The sequence below is a fragment of the Monomorium pharaonis genome, chromosome 10 (genome assembly GCF_013373865.1).
Source record: "Monomorium pharaonis isolate MP-MQ-018 chromosome 10, ASM1337386v2, whole genome shotgun sequence".
Lineage (NCBI taxonomy): Eukaryota > Metazoa > Arthropoda > Insecta > Hymenoptera > Formicidae > Monomorium > Monomorium pharaonis.
This window is the reverse complement of record NC_050476.1, coordinates 7,632,938-7,652,471: the sequence shown is the minus strand read 5'-3', so window position 1 is coordinate 7,652,471 and position 19,534 is coordinate 7,632,938. Positions and strand designations below refer to the sequence as shown.

Below are 19,534 nucleotides of genomic sequence, written 5' to 3'. Positions count from 1 at the left end.
TTTTCAAAGAAAAAGCTTTTTTTTTGATAAAAAAATTTTTTTTTAAATAATAAATAGCACAGTTAAATAGAGATATTTATACTGTAAGACTTTTGTATGAAACTTTTTTTTATATTTTGTTTAGTTTGCGAGATATATCGAGAAAACGCAAAAATGTCTCATCTTTGAAGGGTGGTTTCACCTCTTTAAACTGTTTATAAACACTAACTAAAAATTTCTAAATTCATGTATTTACTCCCTCTACATTTATGCCAAGTTTCATTAAAATCAAAATTTTCGGGTTGACGAGGTTGTAAGTTAATGAAATTTAATTGATTATGAAATTAATTCTATTATGTTAAAAGTTACGTAAATATATACTAATTCTATTAAATTTACGTTAAGATTAATTTGTTTCTAGTTAAAATAAAAGTTAATTTTGAGAAACTTTTTTATATTAAATTAAAAGGCCATATGATTTGTTTAAGTTAAATTACCAATATAATTACAGTATTGATCGTCAAATATATTTAATTTTAATATAATATTTTATTTGTAAATTAACTTACAATGTCGCTCTATTGTTAACCAGTAATTCATGACATGTATAAATACTTATCGTGAGAGGTTTAGAAAGAGGTTACGTATAAATACAATTGTTTGTCAAACGAACTGTCGACAAAACCTACAAAAAGCATTGGAACTATTGTAGAAATATATTGGAGAATGCTATGTAGTTGTCTGGGACTCGCTATAAAATGGTAGTTTACTCTTGTAGTGCTGTGCCAGCCGTCTAATAAGAAAATTGTTAAAAAATGCTTAAAGACTGGAACCGTCAACGAAACTTACAAAAAGCTTTGGAACTATTGCAGAACTATTGAAAAATGCTATGTACTCGTCTAGAACTCCCTATAAAATGATAGTTTACTCTTGTAGTGCGGTGCCAGCCGTCTAATAAAAAAATTGTTTAAAAACGCTTAGAGACCGGAATTGTCGACGAAACCTGCAAAAAGCTTTGGAACTATTACAGAACTATTGAAAAATGCTATGTACTCGTCTGGAACTTGCTATAAAATGGTAGTTTACTTTTGCAGTGCGGTGCCAGCCGTCTAATAAAAAAATTGCTTAAAAAATGCTTAAAGACCGGAACTGTCGGCAAAATCTACAAAAGCTTTGGAATTATTGCAGAACTGTTAGAAAAGGCCATAAAATTGGCCGAAATTCGCTAGACAGGAATACTTTACTCTTGTGGTGCGGTACCAACAGCCAAATTAAAAGATTGTTTAAATATATTTAATGTACGGAACTATTGCTAAAATTTATCAGGAACTTTAGAACTATTACGGGTGCAAGTAGAACACTACAGGTGCTGTTAAAACGTTCAATTTTTATTAATGAGGTGCCAGGAAAAATAGCACCTCATTTTTTAAATTTCATTTTTTTAACTAAATCAACGGAACTATTTCTGAAACTTATCAGGACCTCTAGAACTATTTGGGGTGCAAGTAGAACTGTCATGAAAACTTGCGGTGCCAACTTCACAGTGACTGACACAGTGCATATATATGAGAAATATTGAAATGCCTTATAACATTATAACAATTATCTCAAGTTATATTTTATTTCTTTAAAACGGTGTAGTGAAGACAATTGAAACTTGGTAGATATCTTCATCTATTCATATACTAGATGTACAAAAAATTCAAAACACTGATACTATTTCTTCTATATTTTTTTAGCTATTTCATCCGTCAAAATCGTCTTTTTCCATAAGATAGAAAAGGATACCATGTCAAATTAGTGAAAATTAAAATAGTTATAACTCATCAACCGTTTAGTGGATGCGTTTTCAATTTTTTACAGTACATTAGGGAAACTGAAAGAACAATTTCGCAAATTTTTAGCAACTTTGTACCATTTTGAATTTCAGTTCGATACATCCTTAACTCAGAGCACGTAGTATAGGCATGGAAGTCAATCGTAAGAGTATTAAGTACGCAGTAGTCGTGGGAAAATAAAGCCACGTATAAGTGTATATCCATGAATTAATTAAAAAGGATGTTTATTTGTTTAACGAATGAACTTTATTTAAATATCGAAATCTTAGTCCTTTTCCGCACTCGCCTGACGAAACATTTACGCCATAATTCGCTCTCGATAAAAAAGGATGTTACAAAAGATAAATCCATTTTATGAAATGTAAAAGAATAGATATAAAATAGATTAAATTAATTATGCTAAACAATTAAATCAATTAATAAAATTATAAAATACATTTATATATGTATAAAATAATTGTTTTGAAAAATATAGAACATCATCAATGGTCACGTGTGCTTAGTTGCTTACACGAATAAGAAAATAAAAGAATTTATTTTAGACTTAACGTTATGTAGTTCTTCACGTCCCAAAAAAATTATTATGGATATAAAATTGTTTAATGTCTTCATATCGAACGTGTCACAAAGATATAAGCAAGAATATACGCTTTTAACCACGAGAAACTGTTACATTTCTCCATCTAGTGACGTAAAATAAAGTTTCGATTGGTCTTTCCTACAAGGAAAAGTAAAAGAAAATGACAAACAGAAGAAAAGAAAAACAAAAAGCACGGAAAGGAGAACATCGAAGTCGTTCCCCGCCTGTGCTCGTGACGTTCCGACGATCGCTACTCAAGACTTTTCTCGCTTTGAATTTCTGTCTTCTTCCTCGCGAGTTATATCTGTCAATCTTCCGACGTGACATTCGCGTGCGAAACGCATAGGTGCACACGCAGCGGATTACGTTTATAAATATAAAGTGTAAACTTTAAGCGCGCAAAAGAAACGTAACACGCTGTAGCAATGACTGCGGGTCATCGCCACAAAATTAGTTACAGTGAAATGTAATGTAAGCGGTCTACCTGCGCGACAGGGCGAGACGTTTTCATTTCAGATTCCGCGTCAAGTAACTAAAGATGTTTAGCCGATCCGAAAGGTCATATCGTGGATGGGAAGCCAGTTGATACGTCTAAATCCGGTGCATCGTCGAAGAAAAGGTAGAAATAGGCGATGTTTAATTGCGAGAGAGTGCTATGGTACGCGTTCATCCGGAATACGTCGGTAAACGTTATTTTTAATAGACCGCCGTCTCCTGCACATACTGTGCGTTTTTATCGACCTGTCGGTATAGACGCTCGCGTACGCGACGCTCACGGACATCGGTTCGATAAATTATGTTTGTAAATGAAAAGTCCAAGTTTTAAAACGAAGAATCGTTCGTGCACTAGATCGTGGAGCAACACATTGTGCCTGCTTTTTATGTATTCATATAATAATTGTTAGAGCGCAGATGTTCGTGAGATTTCATGATGAATTGTCCTATTCAGCCTAAGTTAGGCGAGGTGCAAGGTTAGGTCTCCTAATGAAAATAGTAGAGTGAAAAGAAATTAGGCATCAACGCGCATGAAAAGTAATTACACTTGCACAAGTAATTGGATTGTTTCAATGCGTTTCAGTCCGGCTTTCGAGAAAATTCGTTATCAAATTTCACGAATTTATGTAGTACGTCCTAATAATTAATATATAATATATTATTACGTATGCAAAAGGAGAATCTGTATATATAGATATTATATATAATATATAATCTAATAATTTTGATATGGGTATACCTAACTAGTGCATACAGAATGATAAAATGTGTAATAAAAATAAAGTTTTGTTCGAAAAATGAAACAATCGACTGCAGTGTCGATATCATTCAATTTGTTGTTGCGCACATGTGTGAGCATTATCCACGTACTTTAGGAATGTACTCAGGCAGGATTAAGATATTGGCTTAGTTTACATCGTCAAAACCTTAGTACGCGTATTAAGTTTGGTGCGCACCAAAGCCTTAGTACGGGCGCGTTTACATCGAATGTACTAAGCATGTACTGTGAAAAATATAATACAAATTTAATTCATGTTGATGTCTCCTACTAAGACATTTTCACACCGGTTTTTAGATTTTAGCACTGAGGTTATGCTCAATTGCTAAATTCTCTCTAAAATGCGTTTTATGCGTTTACATCGACATTTGTATTACTTCCCAGACAGCACCAGATATCGTACGAATATTATACTCTCATACGTAATGTACTGTGATCATACCGAATATATGTAAAACATTCATATAACGTCTCAATAGAATGTCATTTTGATATATCCTCAAGATAAACTTAGAATATAGCGACTGAACTTCGCAACTCCTACTGAATATACTGAGATTATATCTAATATACTCAAAACATCCGTAAAATATCCTATGATATATCTCATGTATATCTATCACATATTTCCAAAATATCCGCGTAATATCGAAAGTGAATCATGTCAACGCTATCTATGATCTGTAACGTTACGCATTTTCGTCTGCCGTGTGATGCAGACACGTGGTGAAGTGTAGGGTGTGAACGTGCGAACACGAACTCACGGACAACGTGGTTTTCTCAGGAATTACGCCCAGATAACTCTGGTATGTACATAAGATATAATATAGTAACGTAAACTATAATAATATATATATATTGTATATATACATATATTATTTAGGTTATAACCTACAATTATCTGAGCATAATTTCCCAAAGCACCCCAGCGTATTCAACAGATATTACGCTTCATTTTTTGCGATAGCTTCCTGATGTGCGAAATGATTAATTCCTCTTCTTATTTCTTCTTGCTAATTCTGTATGTTTAATTCCTTGTTCCTTATTCCTCTCATTATGCATGAGCCCATATAATGTGAACGTACTGTAGACATATTGTGAATATACTGAAGATATACTTTAGACATACGTATAACATTCTTAAGATATATTCGGTATATTCTCATAAACTGCCAGCGAAATTCTATGGGATAAGGCAACGCGGACATAGTACGTTATGAGTATATACTCGCCATATCACAGACGTATCTCTAATATTATACGAATATTGCAATATACTTTCGCAATATCCTATTATCGTTCTCATAATCTACATGTGCTGTCTGGGTTGGTACGCGTATCAGTTTAGTACGATACTCCTACTTGATACGCTCGTACCAAATTGATCCGGCAGCGTTTACATCGTGCGTACTAAATATTTAGTACGAATTTGATACGAATATGGTACCTGATACGCGTATCAAATGGACGATGTAAACTAAGCCATATATTAAGTATGAACTACTTCGTGAGCATTACCTGCGGAATGCACTTATAGAGGATTAAAGATATATTTCTAATGTATATTTTCCATTAATTATCTTGTTTTTAAGAAATATTTTACATTGTTTTCCTCTGAACATATGAAATTTCCATTTTTCTTTAATAAACATGATACGTAATTTTGGCTCTATAAATAAAGCATCCTGCGACTGCAGCAACAGTTCTCACAGTTCTCTTACAATACTCTCCACGGAGTAGGTCTAGCATTGGATCGTCTGGATCCAAATCCATTAACAAAAAATTAGAATTATGTTTTAATCAAATAACGTTTTTGTGGATTAGATTACTGTCCAAAAAATCTGATTTTATATTGAGTATTGCTTATAACACTAGTTAAGCATGCAATGATTATAAAGCAAAATTATGAAATTTTTATTATGAGAAATTTCTAAGTGTAGCCATCTAGTGAGGAAAACTCGCAACTAATTCTGATTGCTGATAAAGTATAAGTTATAATATTGTTTAAAAGCGTAATTAATTTACAATTTCTTGTTTCATTTAATATATAAAAAGAATTTAATATAGAAAGACGATAATATATATACAATTTAGATCAATATATAAATCTTATTAAAATTTTAGAATATTAACAACTAAATTATCACTATTGTTAATATCATCGATGCTATTGCTAATAAATACGGAAAGAAAACATTAACATATATCTTTCATTCTTACATGAAAACCCACATAGCACACATCTCTCAGAAAACTTTCTGAAAGATATCTTCTGTCAGATATCTTTCAGTAACCTTTCTGAAAGATGTGCTGTATGGGAAATAAGTTATTTTTGTGATGAATGTATTTTTCAAGTAAACGTACTTGCAAAAAATATACAAATGTTATATTGAGTATTGCTTAGAAAATAAACATGATTATAGAATATATAAAGTAAATCCCAAAATTTAATTGGGAGAAATCAGTTGTCAGTTTGACCACCTAGTGTCAAATCAAAGAATTTCGTTCCGAAGTAGTTATACGATATTTTAGAACCTTGTGTTCATAGAGTGAGTTCCAGATGTGCACAGTGTAAAACGGACATCCATCAATCAAATTCTATAAATTTATCCTAACTTTAACTAAAGCAGTAATTTGATTAATGGTGTCAAAGAGTAAAGAATCACAGGAGACCGCATTTGGTTTTAGAGAAGGCGACGGATGTCCTATAATCTATATATAAAAGGTGCTTGTCATAATGGCCGCTCACTGGCGCCAAAAATTGAATTTTCAGCATAGTATGATGAACATGGGTGCGTTTGGGGAGACGCTATTAGCGCTACCAGCATCAGTCCATCTTTATTACTCATTAAAAATAGAACAAGGATAAACTGATGCTGATAGCGCTAATAGCGTCTCCCCGAACGCACCCTATACATACACACATACATACACATGCATACAACACATGAAAACACTATAGAAAACATGCTGATGGGCATGTCACAAAAGTTGCTTGTTACAATTGTTGCTCGATTATGTATATAGCACATCCGCTCCCAGTCCTCCCTCCTCCCTCCTGTCCCCTCTCCATTGATGCTAAAAATTGGTCAGCTATAGATCTCAGAAAAAATAGATTAATCACATTTAATTGTAATTTGATCAAGTGACTAATAGGATTAATTCTCTCTCTCTCTCTTTCTCTCTCTGCAAAATTTATGACCGATTTTTAGCATTGTAGATATAAATAAGCTAAACATAAAATTTCTGATAAATTTTATCAGAAATAGTATATAAGACATGGTATATAAGACATAATAAAAAAGATATATATTCAAGGAAAAAAAAGGGAACATTTTTTACTTTGGACTTTTATCAGTAGTTTAAACATTTCTAAACGTCTCAAAAAATGTATTATGGATATAAAATTGTTATACGTGTACAAGGATCGAGCATCAGAAGAAATAGTTAAAGTCAGTGATATTTAATTACGAGAAAGTATCAGTGTTGGCCATCTAGTATCGGAAAATGATAATTTCTAAGGAATTTCTATAGTCTTCGTTGAAAAGATAAGATGGAATTCCACATGTAATGTGGATTCCCATGGATTTTAGATGGTTTTGTATGGATTCCATATGGTTATCTACATGGAATCCATACAAAACCATCTAAAATCCATGAGAATCCATATACATGTGGATAACTATATCTGGATTTTTATCTCATTTTTTTAACGGGGTATGCCAATTATTGATATTATTGTCGATGTTTTTACAAATGTGTACACATGGAATAAAAACTGTGTATTTATAAATAAAAATTTTAATGTAAAATTTTACCATCGAGCAATACACTGAATTAATCTAAATTGAATACTATAATAGAAACATTTTTTTCCTTTAGAATTTAAAATCTAAATAATAATGTGTAATATTACTATCAGTTTGATATTATCTAGGATTAAAAGTCTCTAATCCAAGTCACTCAAAGGTGCGATTTATTTGATATTACAAAATCTACAAATGCTTTGAAGCACTTGATTGACCAAACAGAACAAAGAATTTTACGAATTAGCCAATCAAAGAATGTTTCGAAGCGTTTGTAGCATCAACAAAGCATTATGTTTCATAAAAATATTCTTATTAAAATATATAAATTGTGAATAATAATTATTCTTAATTTAAATATAATCTATATACAATCGATAATATCACTTATTCTTACATATTTTATATATCCCATTTTTAACATTAAAAAATGTTAATAATTAAATACAGTATTTACTAATCTATTTAATTTGTGTTCTTATGATACCTGAGTTTTTAATATTAATGTTATTAATAATAAATATTAGCATTTATTTCTACATAACATTGTATTATAATAACATATTAGTAATAGGGAAGAGAGAATAGGAATATAATTTTATCGATGTAATGTATTTGATGTATTAAATTTAGTTATGTATCAGTACATAATATGTATATACAAGGTATTATAATGTATTAAAATGTATAATCACAAAATTAATTTAATATATTGTGTACCAAATTAATTAAATTACATAATATTTAATATAATTGAATAAAATACATATACTTGAAAAAATATATAAATATGAAATAAAAATTTGTATTTAATATTAATTACTGGCATTGTTATGTCTTTCATTGAAATTGATGCTATTATATTATAGTTATCAGAAAATGTAAGCTAAAAAAGTTACTTAAATTTTTTTGTATAAAAATGTCTAAGTAATGTACTTTGTTAATTTTTAATGTACTTATTTTAAATCTATAATACCTTTTCTTATCATTTTTTTCTATATTGAAATCTAATATTTACAATAATATAAATTATATGCAATAATAAATATATATTATATAAGCATTTGCAATAAAACAAGAAATGATAGTAAAAAACTAGCTATATAATTAAAAAAATTTTTGGGATATTTAAATAAAAATAATATATATAGTTATGTTACACAAATCATATAGAAACAAACATATATGTATATATAATATTAGAAACATATATTAAAGATAATTTTACAAATAAATAAATATATATATATATATATATATATATATATATATATATAGCAAGAAAAAATATTAATAAATAAAATTCTGGCATCATTTTAACTTATACAATAAAATTAATTATATTATTTTTAATATCTACGACATATTTTACATGTGGATAATGGCTCTTGATCGTTATACAATATGTAGAAATAACTTTACAAAGAATTTTTTCAATTACATTCCTACTTAAACTGGTCCTAAAATATCCATGTTTGCTGTTGTGTCCTGGACATTGCTATGCGCGATCATGTACTCTGAGACAGATATATAAACTGCAACTAATAAACCAATAACGCTTGCAGCATAAACGTTGCGCTGCAAAATGATACATGTTGCCATACAGAGGCCGAAATATGTCATATATCTCATCAGATTTTCTTGTTTTTTGCGGCCAAAAAGATCTGAATCTACAAATATAAAATAAATTATAAATATATATTATTAAAAAATAGACTATATAACATTATTATTTGTAATACTTACTTATGCACATATTATCCTTTTTATAGAAACCTTCAGCACATTTGAGACACATATCTGGTCCATCACCAGTACAACCATTGCAAGCCTTATCGCAAGCTGAAAATTCCAAATTTTTAATTTTAATATATATATATATCTAAATTATAAAAATAATTTATTAAAAATAGATAATATATATGTATACCCAAACAAGCATGACTTCCTTCTTTATTAACACAAAATTGATTGCCAGGGCAAATAGCATCACTTTTTACACATTCATCAATATCAAAACAACCTTTATCTTCAATCATGTACCATCCAATAGTACATTTCTCGCAATCCTTTGGCCCCCCACCTCTACAAGACCCGTCACATGCCATGTGACATACAGAACATAGCAAGGTCTTTTCATCCTTATAAGATTCATAGTATCCTGGAGCACATTCTGAACAGATATCTCCAGTATATCCTTTGTCGCAGAAGCAACCACCATTTCCCTTTCTTGTGCCAGCCCCTTTACATTTGCCATTATTGCTACAGATTTTATCTGGATATCCTGGGCACTGTGTACATTTTGGGCCATAATGATCTTTTGGACAACAACGCTCTGTCTTTTCAATACAGATGTAATCATATATATCTGGATGAATATCTTGATGCTTAAACCACCATTCCTCTATCTGATTTTCCAATTCTTCAGCTAAAGATTGACATTGTGCCTCGCCATGCTCAATATCTTTACACAAGTTCTCTTGTATCTCAATCAATCGTATCTCACTTTTTGAATATGAGCCTAACTTGTCCTCCTCCCAAGCACTGTCTCCACCTTCAAATTTTCCACGACTTGTTTTTTCTAAACCCTACAATATAATTATAATTCATAAAAATATTTATCTCACTTGACTTAAAATTTTGTCTTAAAATAGCAATAGAATTATGTCTCTTTTTGACGTAAAATGACTTTAAGGCAACTTTGATACTTCTGTGTAAAATCAGAAAAGGAAGATTGTTTACCTTCTTAAAACTATTGGTAAGTATTTTACAGGCTGCGCAGGGCGGAAATTTTTGAGATTTTAGTTCCTCCTTGCTCAGCTTTTCTTTCTCGCATTGAACGATGCTCATGCAAGTCGATATGATCACAAAAATGCTAAGAAAAACAACGTTGGTCGGCACTCGCATTATACCACACCGGCCTATTGACACAACTACAGTATATCTATAAAAAAATAATAAAAAGGAAGCACAAAGAGAAGTATCTGTTTTATTTTTAAGGAATAAGAGGCGAATGACTCCCGCACATTTATCTTATTCTCGGACTAGATCATAATTGCTCCGAATAGTTTCATTCAAAACGTCTGACAGGATTGACGTCCAAGGTTAGGCGAACCAGACGACAAACGTGTCAGCTTCAAAGCTGACCAATCAAAGCGCACCGCGTGCAATTCGTCGATGTGGTTTAAATTCCTTGGCTAGAGATTACGAATATGAAAACGCACGCACGCATTGGAGCAGCCAATCAAATGTCCCGACAAAGCGCTAGTGACTTTAGGGAGTTTATTTTGTAATATAGAAATATCACTAGAAAAAAAATTGCAACAATCACAAACTCCATCTATCTTTCGTATTGGTAACTTATAGTTCGTGATCGCATAGTGACGTGTCTCGTGTCGTGTCAAAAGTTTAAAGAATTTGGAAAAGGTGATGTCTAATTAATTACGCTTTGAACAATTAGTTAAACCAAGATGTTGACGAAGTTCGAGACGAAGTCTGCTCGAGTAAAAGGCTTGTCTTTTCATCCGAAACGTCCCTGGGTGCTAGCGAGGTAAAGTGACAGACATTCTTCCAAATAATTTTTTGACCATTTGGTAATATTTATTAATAAAATATTTATTTGTTTATAGAAGTAAAATGTTTTATTTAAATTATTTTACTATTTAAATTATCTGATATTAATTTTATAATATCATGTTTTGTAATTATACATTAATAAACATAACCTTTTATTTAACGCACAGTAACTTTAATAATTTGAACATAGACACTAATAAATGTATAAAATAGATATTAATTTATAAGTTTGTAAATTGTTTTTATTTTATTAAAAATAAGAGTTTATATCTTTTACATGATAAATATTAAAAGATTTATTTTGATATAATTAAAATAGTATTTACAATTGTAAAAGATTGTTACGTTTTATTAGAAATACTGTTATTATAAATGTAATACATACAATATAATATAATATATATATATGGATTCGAATATATTCTGGTGTAAATATTTTAAGTCGTTATGTCATAAAATAAATTAATTATTTGTATGTATACCTGAAGAGGACCAAAAATTAATGGTTGAAACATTGTTTATTTAATAAACAAATTTGTGGACTTGATAAACTTATTTATTATTTAATACTACTGGCGACAAAAAGTTCATATCATATATATGGATTTGTATTTTAGTTAGATTATTTCTTACATCTTGTACATCTTTTGGATGTTGCAATATTTGCTTTTATCATTAAGGAACTTGTTTCTGTATTTGTTGATTCAGTACTACTTGTTGTGTTATCTGTTGTCTGCTCAACAGTGTTCTGAAATGATCCTGCAGATTCATTAGTTGTAATTTTTTTGTTTTTCTTAGATGTGATTGTAGATTCAAGTTTCTTCATGGAAATAGCAGTTTGACTTGATGGTGTTTCTTCAATTGCATTTGTTGTTGATTCTAAATTTAATCTTGATTCTATTATGCTGGATTTCGTCGAACTAGATTCAGAACCAATAGCATTTGCTTGTGAACTTTTAGTAACTTGTGATTCTGTAGATGCTTTCATATTTTTATCAGCTGTCAATGCTAACTTGGAATCATCATTATTGGGAATGATTGTTGCTGCTTGATAAAATAATGGTACAGTAGGATTATAAAAATCAAAATTATTCAAAGGCAGTTCTAAATCAGCGTAGGGATTGTAATGGCTCTGTATTATATTCGAAGATAAATGATATCTTGGAAACAGTGGAAAGTTTAGTAAATTTTCCCTAAGTAAAGAGTAAGGTATATCCACAAGGGAGACTTGCTGAAGATTTGTTTGAGGTTCAAAAAGATTATAATCTGCTTCGGGATTTTTTGAAAAATTTTGTTCTTTGTTGAGAACTTTAATATTAGTGACCAGTTTTTGTTTATTCTTATTTTCTTCAGTTTTGACAAATTTAGATTGTTCCGAAGACATTATGGTCTCTTGGTTTTTATTTTTTGGTGAATATTCTTCTAATGTTTTCATTGAGTTTATTTCAACCTTTAATTTGCTCGCAGAATCAGCACCAGTTGTAAAAATAACATTACTTTCACCACCATTAAAATCCAGAGTTGTATAAGAATATCCACTGAAAGCAGGATTTGACTCAGATGTATATATCAACTTTGGCGTGATAGGAAACGCTAACTGAATGCTCTGGTATGGAACAGAGTATGTTTTCACTGATGTTATACTTAAAAGCTGAAAAAAATTATTTTATTTAGTTTTATATAAACTTACAAGTTATATTATTAATTAATTACTGTTATAATAAAATTCATATAATTGCGATTCATAATAAACATGCACATGGTAAGTTTCAAATTTGTTTCAAAAAAAGAATTTAAAATAAATTAAAATTATTAAAATAAATATCAGACATTTTAGAATACAGTATATAAATTTGTTATTTAAATACAAATGTATACTTACAATAGCAATAGTAAAAAATTGAAGAAACACCATTGTCGAAGATTGACAAAGTGATGTGAACTTAAGGAAAATAAGAAGGGAACTACTAAAATACGTAATAATGTGATCTCTATATACGGTCCAACATACATTTAACATCTCCCCACCATACATACACCTCTGTTTCTGATGACCTGATTCCGTAAAAATGTCCTCAGGGGATATATGAAGTCTATCTCTCAGTTGCCGTTGAATTCGTTGAAATATAATGTATGTAGATCGAATTTTAGATAATTTTATCATACCTTGATTGCTTTACATATTATTTGAAAAGATATATCGTTTAGTTAAAAAAAATAGATTATCCTTTTTATAAATATTGATACAATCTTAAAAAGATTTATCAACACGTTTTAAAATTATACATATTCATATTTTCTAATAATAATAATAGGCAATAAAATTGCTTCTAAAATATCTTATAATTAATGACGGTAAAATTTATTTGTTACTTATTATATTTATGTAATAATAATATAATTTTATTTACATTAATACATTATATATTTTGTCTACATATTAATTAGATCTTGAAATAATACAAGTAATCAAGATGTAATAAATTTTTCTGAAATTTAGTTTAATGTGACAAATTAGGCAATTATCTCTGATCTCTTTATTAAATATGTATTTATAAGTAAATAAAATTGATGACAGTAGGTGTCTAATATTTATGTATATATTAAATATATTATCAGAAGGTAGGATTGGAGGAACCAAAAATAATTGTGTTATTTTGGTATTCTGATGCAGATAATGAATGTGCCATACCTATTTTTTAGGAAAATGTAAAAATTTATAAGACAATCAGATGCAAATCATAAAGATTCATCAAGTTTCATTAAGAATATCTTAATGTATTTATAAGTAAATAAAATTGATGACAGTAGGTGTCTAATATTTATGTATATATTAAATATATTATCAGAAGGTAGGATTGGAGGAACCAAAAATAATTGTGTTATTTTGGTATTCTGATGCAGATAATGAATGTGCCATACCTATTTTTTAGGAAAATGTAAAAATTTATAAGACAATCAGATGCAAATCATAAAGATTCATCAAGTTTCATTAAGAATATCTTAATTATTGACTTTTATAAATACATAAAATTTTTAGACTTGTTCAGAGATAATGAAATTTACACATTAATCTCTAGGCATAAGGATAATCGAAATCTTTAAATTCGCTTTGTTTTTGTTGTGTAATTGGAACACTCTGTATGGAGGCGTAGGCCCGAAATCCAGTTTCCGAATGACCTCTATATTTACGCAATCGTTTTGTAATCATACGTTCAGATGAAAAAATCGTGCGAACCGCCGGTTTTCGCAATCCAGGATACTCACAAAGCACCTCTACGGTTCACGGCAATTGAAAAAAAAATTATATACATGACATGTATCAGAACTAATAGTAATTTCATAATCGATACCATACACTCATAAAATTTATTATATAAAAAAATTGTACGAATTAAATAACATTAAAGAAATAAAAAATTATTTAGCAAATAAAAATGTTTAATTATAAAATAAAAATTAAATAAAAAATACAATAGAGATATGTATAACTTTTTATTTCTTATATTTTATTATAAAATATCGCATTTTTCGCATAAAAACAAAAAATGTAATGAATAAAAATATCGTATATAAATATTTTACATTCGTAAATAAATTACAGTTTGCATAATGGCGTTATACAATTGTGGGATTACCGTATGTGCGCCTTGCTCGACAAATTCGACGAACACGATGGACCCGTTCGAGGCATATGCTTCCATAATCAACAGCCGTTGTTTGTTTCTGGCGGAGACGATTATAAGATTAAAGTTTGGAATTACAAACAACGGAGATGTATCTTTACTCTTTTGGGACACTTGGATTATATCAGGACCACAATGTTTCATCAAGAATATCCTTGGATCCTCAGTGCTTCAGATGATCAGACTATTCGAATTTGGAACTGGCAAAGTCGCACTTGCATTTGTGTACTGACTGGACATAATCATTATGTAATGTGTGCCCAATTTCATCCTACGGAAGACATTATTGTGTCAGCTTCGTTGGATCAAACGGTCCGAGTTTGGGATATTTCCGGTTTGTTCTGATATTATTTCTCATAATAAAAGTCTTTGAAAATTATAAAACTTATTAAAATAAAAAATTATAAGACTTTTTTTTAACTTTTTATTTTATGAAAAAATTTATTAATAAATGTTAATATTAATAAAAATTTATTTGTTTTTTATTGTTGATATATTTTTTTCGCCACAGTTAATTATAGAATTCAAAAAGAAAGTTTCATTAATTACGTAACTATTGACAGAGACAGACGGTATTATTGTACCTTAATAACTGGAGGAATGTGTTTGCAGGATTACGCAAGAAGAACGTGGCGCCAGGTCCGGGAGGTCTCGAGGATCACCTAAAGAATCCAGGAACGACCGATTTATTTGGTCAGGCCGACGCAGTAGTAAAATATGTTTTGGAAGGTCATGACAGAGGCGTAAACTGGGCATGCTTTCACGGAACGTTGCCTCTTATTGTCTCTGGAGCAGATGATAGACAAATCAAAATGTGGCGGATGAATGATGCTAAGGCTTGGGAAGTAGATACATGTCGCGGTCATTACAACAACGTATCTTGTGTACTGTTTCATCCTAGACAGGATCTCATTCTCTCTAATTCAGAAGATAAGAGTATCAGAGTCTGGGACATGACAAAACGCACGTGTTTACATACATTTAGGAGGGAACACGAGAGATTCTGGGTTCTTGCCGCACATCCAACGCTTAATCTTTTTGCTGCCGGTCACGATTCTGGAATGATTATTTTCAAACTCGAGAGAGAACGGCCCGCGTATGCGGTTTACGGAAATGTTCTTTATTACGTGAAGGACCGTTTTCTTCGAAAACTAGATTTTACCACGTCAAAGGATACATCGGTAATGCAGATACGCGGCGGAGGAAAAACACCACCCTACAGCATGTCGTACAACCAGGCGGAAAATAGCGTTTTAATATGCACAAGATCGTCTTCAAATATCGAAAATAGTAGTTATGATTTGTACATGATACCGCGCGAGGGAGATTCAAACACGGATGCTGAGACGAAACGGGCATCTGGTGTTACCGCCATTTGGGTTGCTAGAAATCGATTTGCTGTTTTGGATAGAGCATATTCGGTAAGTTAGCATTTTATACGAAATTTACATAAATTTCAAAATAATTAAAATTTATTAATTTAGTTATTTGAATTAATTTATATTAATTAGATGATTAATTACGATCTTATGTACATATTTTTAATATTTTTATCATATTTATGCTATCTTTTATTTTTATAAATAGGTATTTTTCTAATTTATATAGATTTACTGTATTTCCTTTAATTTATTTTAATTAGATGATTAATTACGATCTTATGTACATATTTTTAATATTTTTATCATATTTATGCTATCTTTTATTTTTATAAATAGGTATTTTTCTAATTTATATAGATTTACCGTATTTCCTTTTTTAGTTAGTAATCAAGAATTTGAAGAATGAAGTTACTAAAAAAGTGCAAATTCCGAATTGTGATGAAATATTTTACGCTGGCACCGGCATGTTACTTTTGCGTGATCCAGAACAAGTAACGCTATTTGACGTACAACAAAAGAGAACATTGGCAGAAGAAAAAATCGCAAAATGTAGATACGTCGTGTGGTCTAGCGACATGTCTCATGTCGCATTGCTGGCCAAACATACCGTTAACATTTGTAATCGTCGGTTAGAGTCTCTCTGTTGCATACACGAAAACACTAGAGTGAAATCCGGCGCTTGGGACGATTCTGGCGTATTTATTTACACGACCAGTAATCACATTAAATATGCGATCAGCAACGGTGATTACGGCATTATTCGTACGTTAGATTTGCCGATATATGTCACGAGAGTAAAAGGCAATCAAGTTTATTGCTTGGATCGAGAGTGCAAGCCAAGGATTCTGCGAATAGACCCGACTGAATACAAATTCAAGCTAGCGCTGATCAACAGGAAATACGAAGAAGTTTTACACATGGTTCGTACCGCGAATCTTGTTGGACAATCAATTATAGCATACTTGCAGCAGAAAGGATATCCAGAAGTGGCGCTTCATTTTGTAAAAGATGAAAAGACTAGATTTGGTCTTGCGCTTGAATGTGGAAATATCGAAGTCGCATTGGAAGCGGCGAGATCGCTCGATCAGAAATCATGCTGGGAGAGTTTAGCGCAAACCGCTTTGCTGCAAGGCAATCATCAAGTTGTAGAAATGTGCTATCAAAGGACTAAGAACTTCGAAAAATTGGCTTTTCTTTACCTAATAACTGGCAACTTGGAAAAGTTGCGTAAAATGATAAAAATCGCAGAAATTCGGAAAGATATATCTGGACAATATCAAGGAAGTTTACTTCTTGGAGATGTTTATGAACGCGCTAAGATTTTACGGGTATGTTATCTTCAATAATTTTCTATAAATTAAAAATAAGTTTTTATTGATTCTGACTATGATTATAATAAAAAATATATAAATATAAATATAAATATATAAATTTCTGTTTATAGAATTCTGGACAAGCATCATTGGCATATGTTACCGAGAAAATTCATGGAATATCAAATGAAGATGATGATGGGGAATATCAGTCAATGAGTGAAGAACTTTCTGCGCTAGAAAAAGGTGCCACGTACCTCCGTCCACCAGTACCTATTCAGCAAGCTGAGAACAACTGGCCGTTGCTGACTGTTTCTAAAGGTTTCTTCGAAGGCGCAATGATGTCTCGCAGTAGAACTCAAGTAGCTGCCGCTCTTGCTCTGGAAGACAATGGTGAAGCGACACCCGAAGGCTGGGGCAATGATGAGGAACTCGGTATAGACGACGAAGAAGGTATGGACGCGGAAGTTGCACCAGAAGGTGAAGAGAATCCTGGATGGGACGTCGAGGATGTTGATCTTCCACCTGAACTCGAAGCTGCAGTGACTTCCGATGAGAGCCATAATTATGAATGTCTACCTACTAAAGGAGTCTCACCGCCGCAACATTGGATTACTAATTCCAAATTTGTAGTCGATCATATTTTGGCTGGATCGTTTGAATCCGCTTTTAGATTATTGAATAATAAGGTTGGAGTAGTGGAGTTTGAGCCTTACCAATCTCTGTTCTTAAGTACGTACGCACGCTCCAGAACGTCCTACGCATGTTTACCTAACATACCGTCGTTATATGGATATCCTCAAAGAAATTGGAAGGATACTAATTGGAAAGATGGCGCATCTGCGAAAACAGGCTTACCTGCGGTAGGATTGCATCTTACCGAGCTAGTCCAGCGTCTTCAAGTGTGCTATCAACTGACGACCAATGGCAAATTTGCTAAGGCGATAGAAAAGTTACAGAGTATTTTATTAAGCGTACCACTACTCGTTGTTGATACCAAACAGGATATTGCAGAAGCACATCAGTTAGTTCAGATCTGTCGCGAATATATCTTAGGTTTAAAAATGGAGACTGAACGTAAAAGTCTACCAAGAGCTACGTTAGCGGAACAGAAGAGGATTTGTGAGATGGCAGCTTACTTTACGCACTGTAATTTGCAACCCGTACATCAGATTCTTACTCTTCAAGTAGCTGTAAATTTATTCTACAAATTGAAGAATTATAAAACCGCCGCTTCGTTCGCGAGAAGATTACTCGAGCTTGGACCAAATCCAGAACTTGCGCACAAAATTCGGGTTCTGTTACAGGTAATTTCTTTTTTCTTATACGTTTATATTTATATAATTGCTCAATGTTTGCGAATGAAAAATTTGATTTATCCTTTTTTTCAGTCTTGTGATAAGAATCCAGTCGACGAACATAAATTAGCGTATGACGAACACAATCCATTCTCATTATGCGCAAGCACGTACACACCTATTTACAAAGGAAAGCCGGAAGTGAAGTGTCCCTTGTGCGGTGCCAGCTACAATCCACAGTTTAAAGATACAGTGTGTAAAATATGCGAAGTCGCCTTGATAAGCAAAGAACAGTAATATTTATATCGTTATCAATTTATGTATTTTTATATCTAAAAAGTTGAAAGATTCCTCTCAAAAAATTTATAGCTTTCCTTAATTTTAAGATGTTATATATACACACAGTTTTAATAATTTAAATAAATTTAAATTAGTGATCATGAGAAGCAAACAATATTTCTAGCTTTTACGAAAGTAGTTGTACTTTAGCATTCCGTGAAATGAATAGCAACAAAGCATGAACATCAAACCAGGTATTGTTCATTAATTGAGTATGACAATTCCTTTTGTATATTTTTATCATTTTTATTTCGATTTTGAGAATTGCTATGCTTTATTATACATTGTTAAAAATGGGACATAAAACTTATGATATGCAATGTCAGAGATAAATATTTCAAACCATTAGGATAATATGTAAAGAAATAAAATAATATTTGCGTAACAAAGAGTGCAATATTTACAAATCAAATCCTAAAAATTTCTAATAAGTATGGCAATTTTTCAACTTATAATAGAAGATC

General features: G+C 31.2%; 3 protein-coding genes across 3 annotated transcripts; 1 reads left to right on the top strand and 2 right to left on the bottom strand.

The window, feature by feature from the left end:
* Positions 1 to 8,800: 8,800 nt before the first annotated feature.
* On the bottom strand, positions 8,801 to 10,629 carry LOC105831770 (cysteine-rich with EGF-like domain protein 2). The gene is made up of 4 exons (XM_012672149.3): positions 10,219 to 10,629; positions 9,407 to 10,064; positions 9,223 to 9,318; positions 8,801 to 9,146 (listed from the first exon to the last, which is right to left on the bottom strand). Exons 1-4 carry the CDS (start codon positions 10,381 to 10,383, stop codon positions 8,926 to 8,928), a joined length of 1,140 nt encoding a protein of 379 aa, XP_012527603.1. The 5' UTR covers positions 10,384 to 10,629; the 3' UTR covers positions 8,801 to 8,925.
* A 195-nt stretch (positions 10,630 to 10,824) lies between these two features.
* On the top strand, positions 10,825 to 19,459 carry LOC105831776 (coatomer subunit alpha). Its single transcript, XM_012672159.3, has 6 exons — positions 10,825 to 11,026; positions 14,657 to 15,072; positions 15,351 to 16,159; positions 16,501 to 17,448; positions 17,565 to 18,740; positions 18,825 to 19,459. The coding sequence occupies exons 1-6, from the start codon at positions 10,947 to 10,949 to the stop codon at positions 19,026 to 19,028; spliced, it is 3,633 nt and encodes a 1,210-aa protein (XP_012527613.1). The 5' UTR covers positions 10,825 to 10,946; the 3' UTR covers positions 19,029 to 19,459.
* LOC114255320 lies at positions 11,591 to 13,272 on the bottom strand. Its single transcript, XM_028193663.2, has 2 exons — positions 12,935 to 13,272; positions 11,591 to 12,703 (listed from the first exon to the last, which is right to left on the bottom strand). The coding sequence occupies exons 1-2, from the start codon at positions 13,214 to 13,216 to the stop codon at positions 11,675 to 11,677; spliced, it is 1,311 nt and encodes a 436-aa protein (XP_028049464.1). The 5' UTR covers positions 13,217 to 13,272; the 3' UTR covers positions 11,591 to 11,674.
* Positions 19,460 to 19,534: the final 75 nt, after the last annotated feature.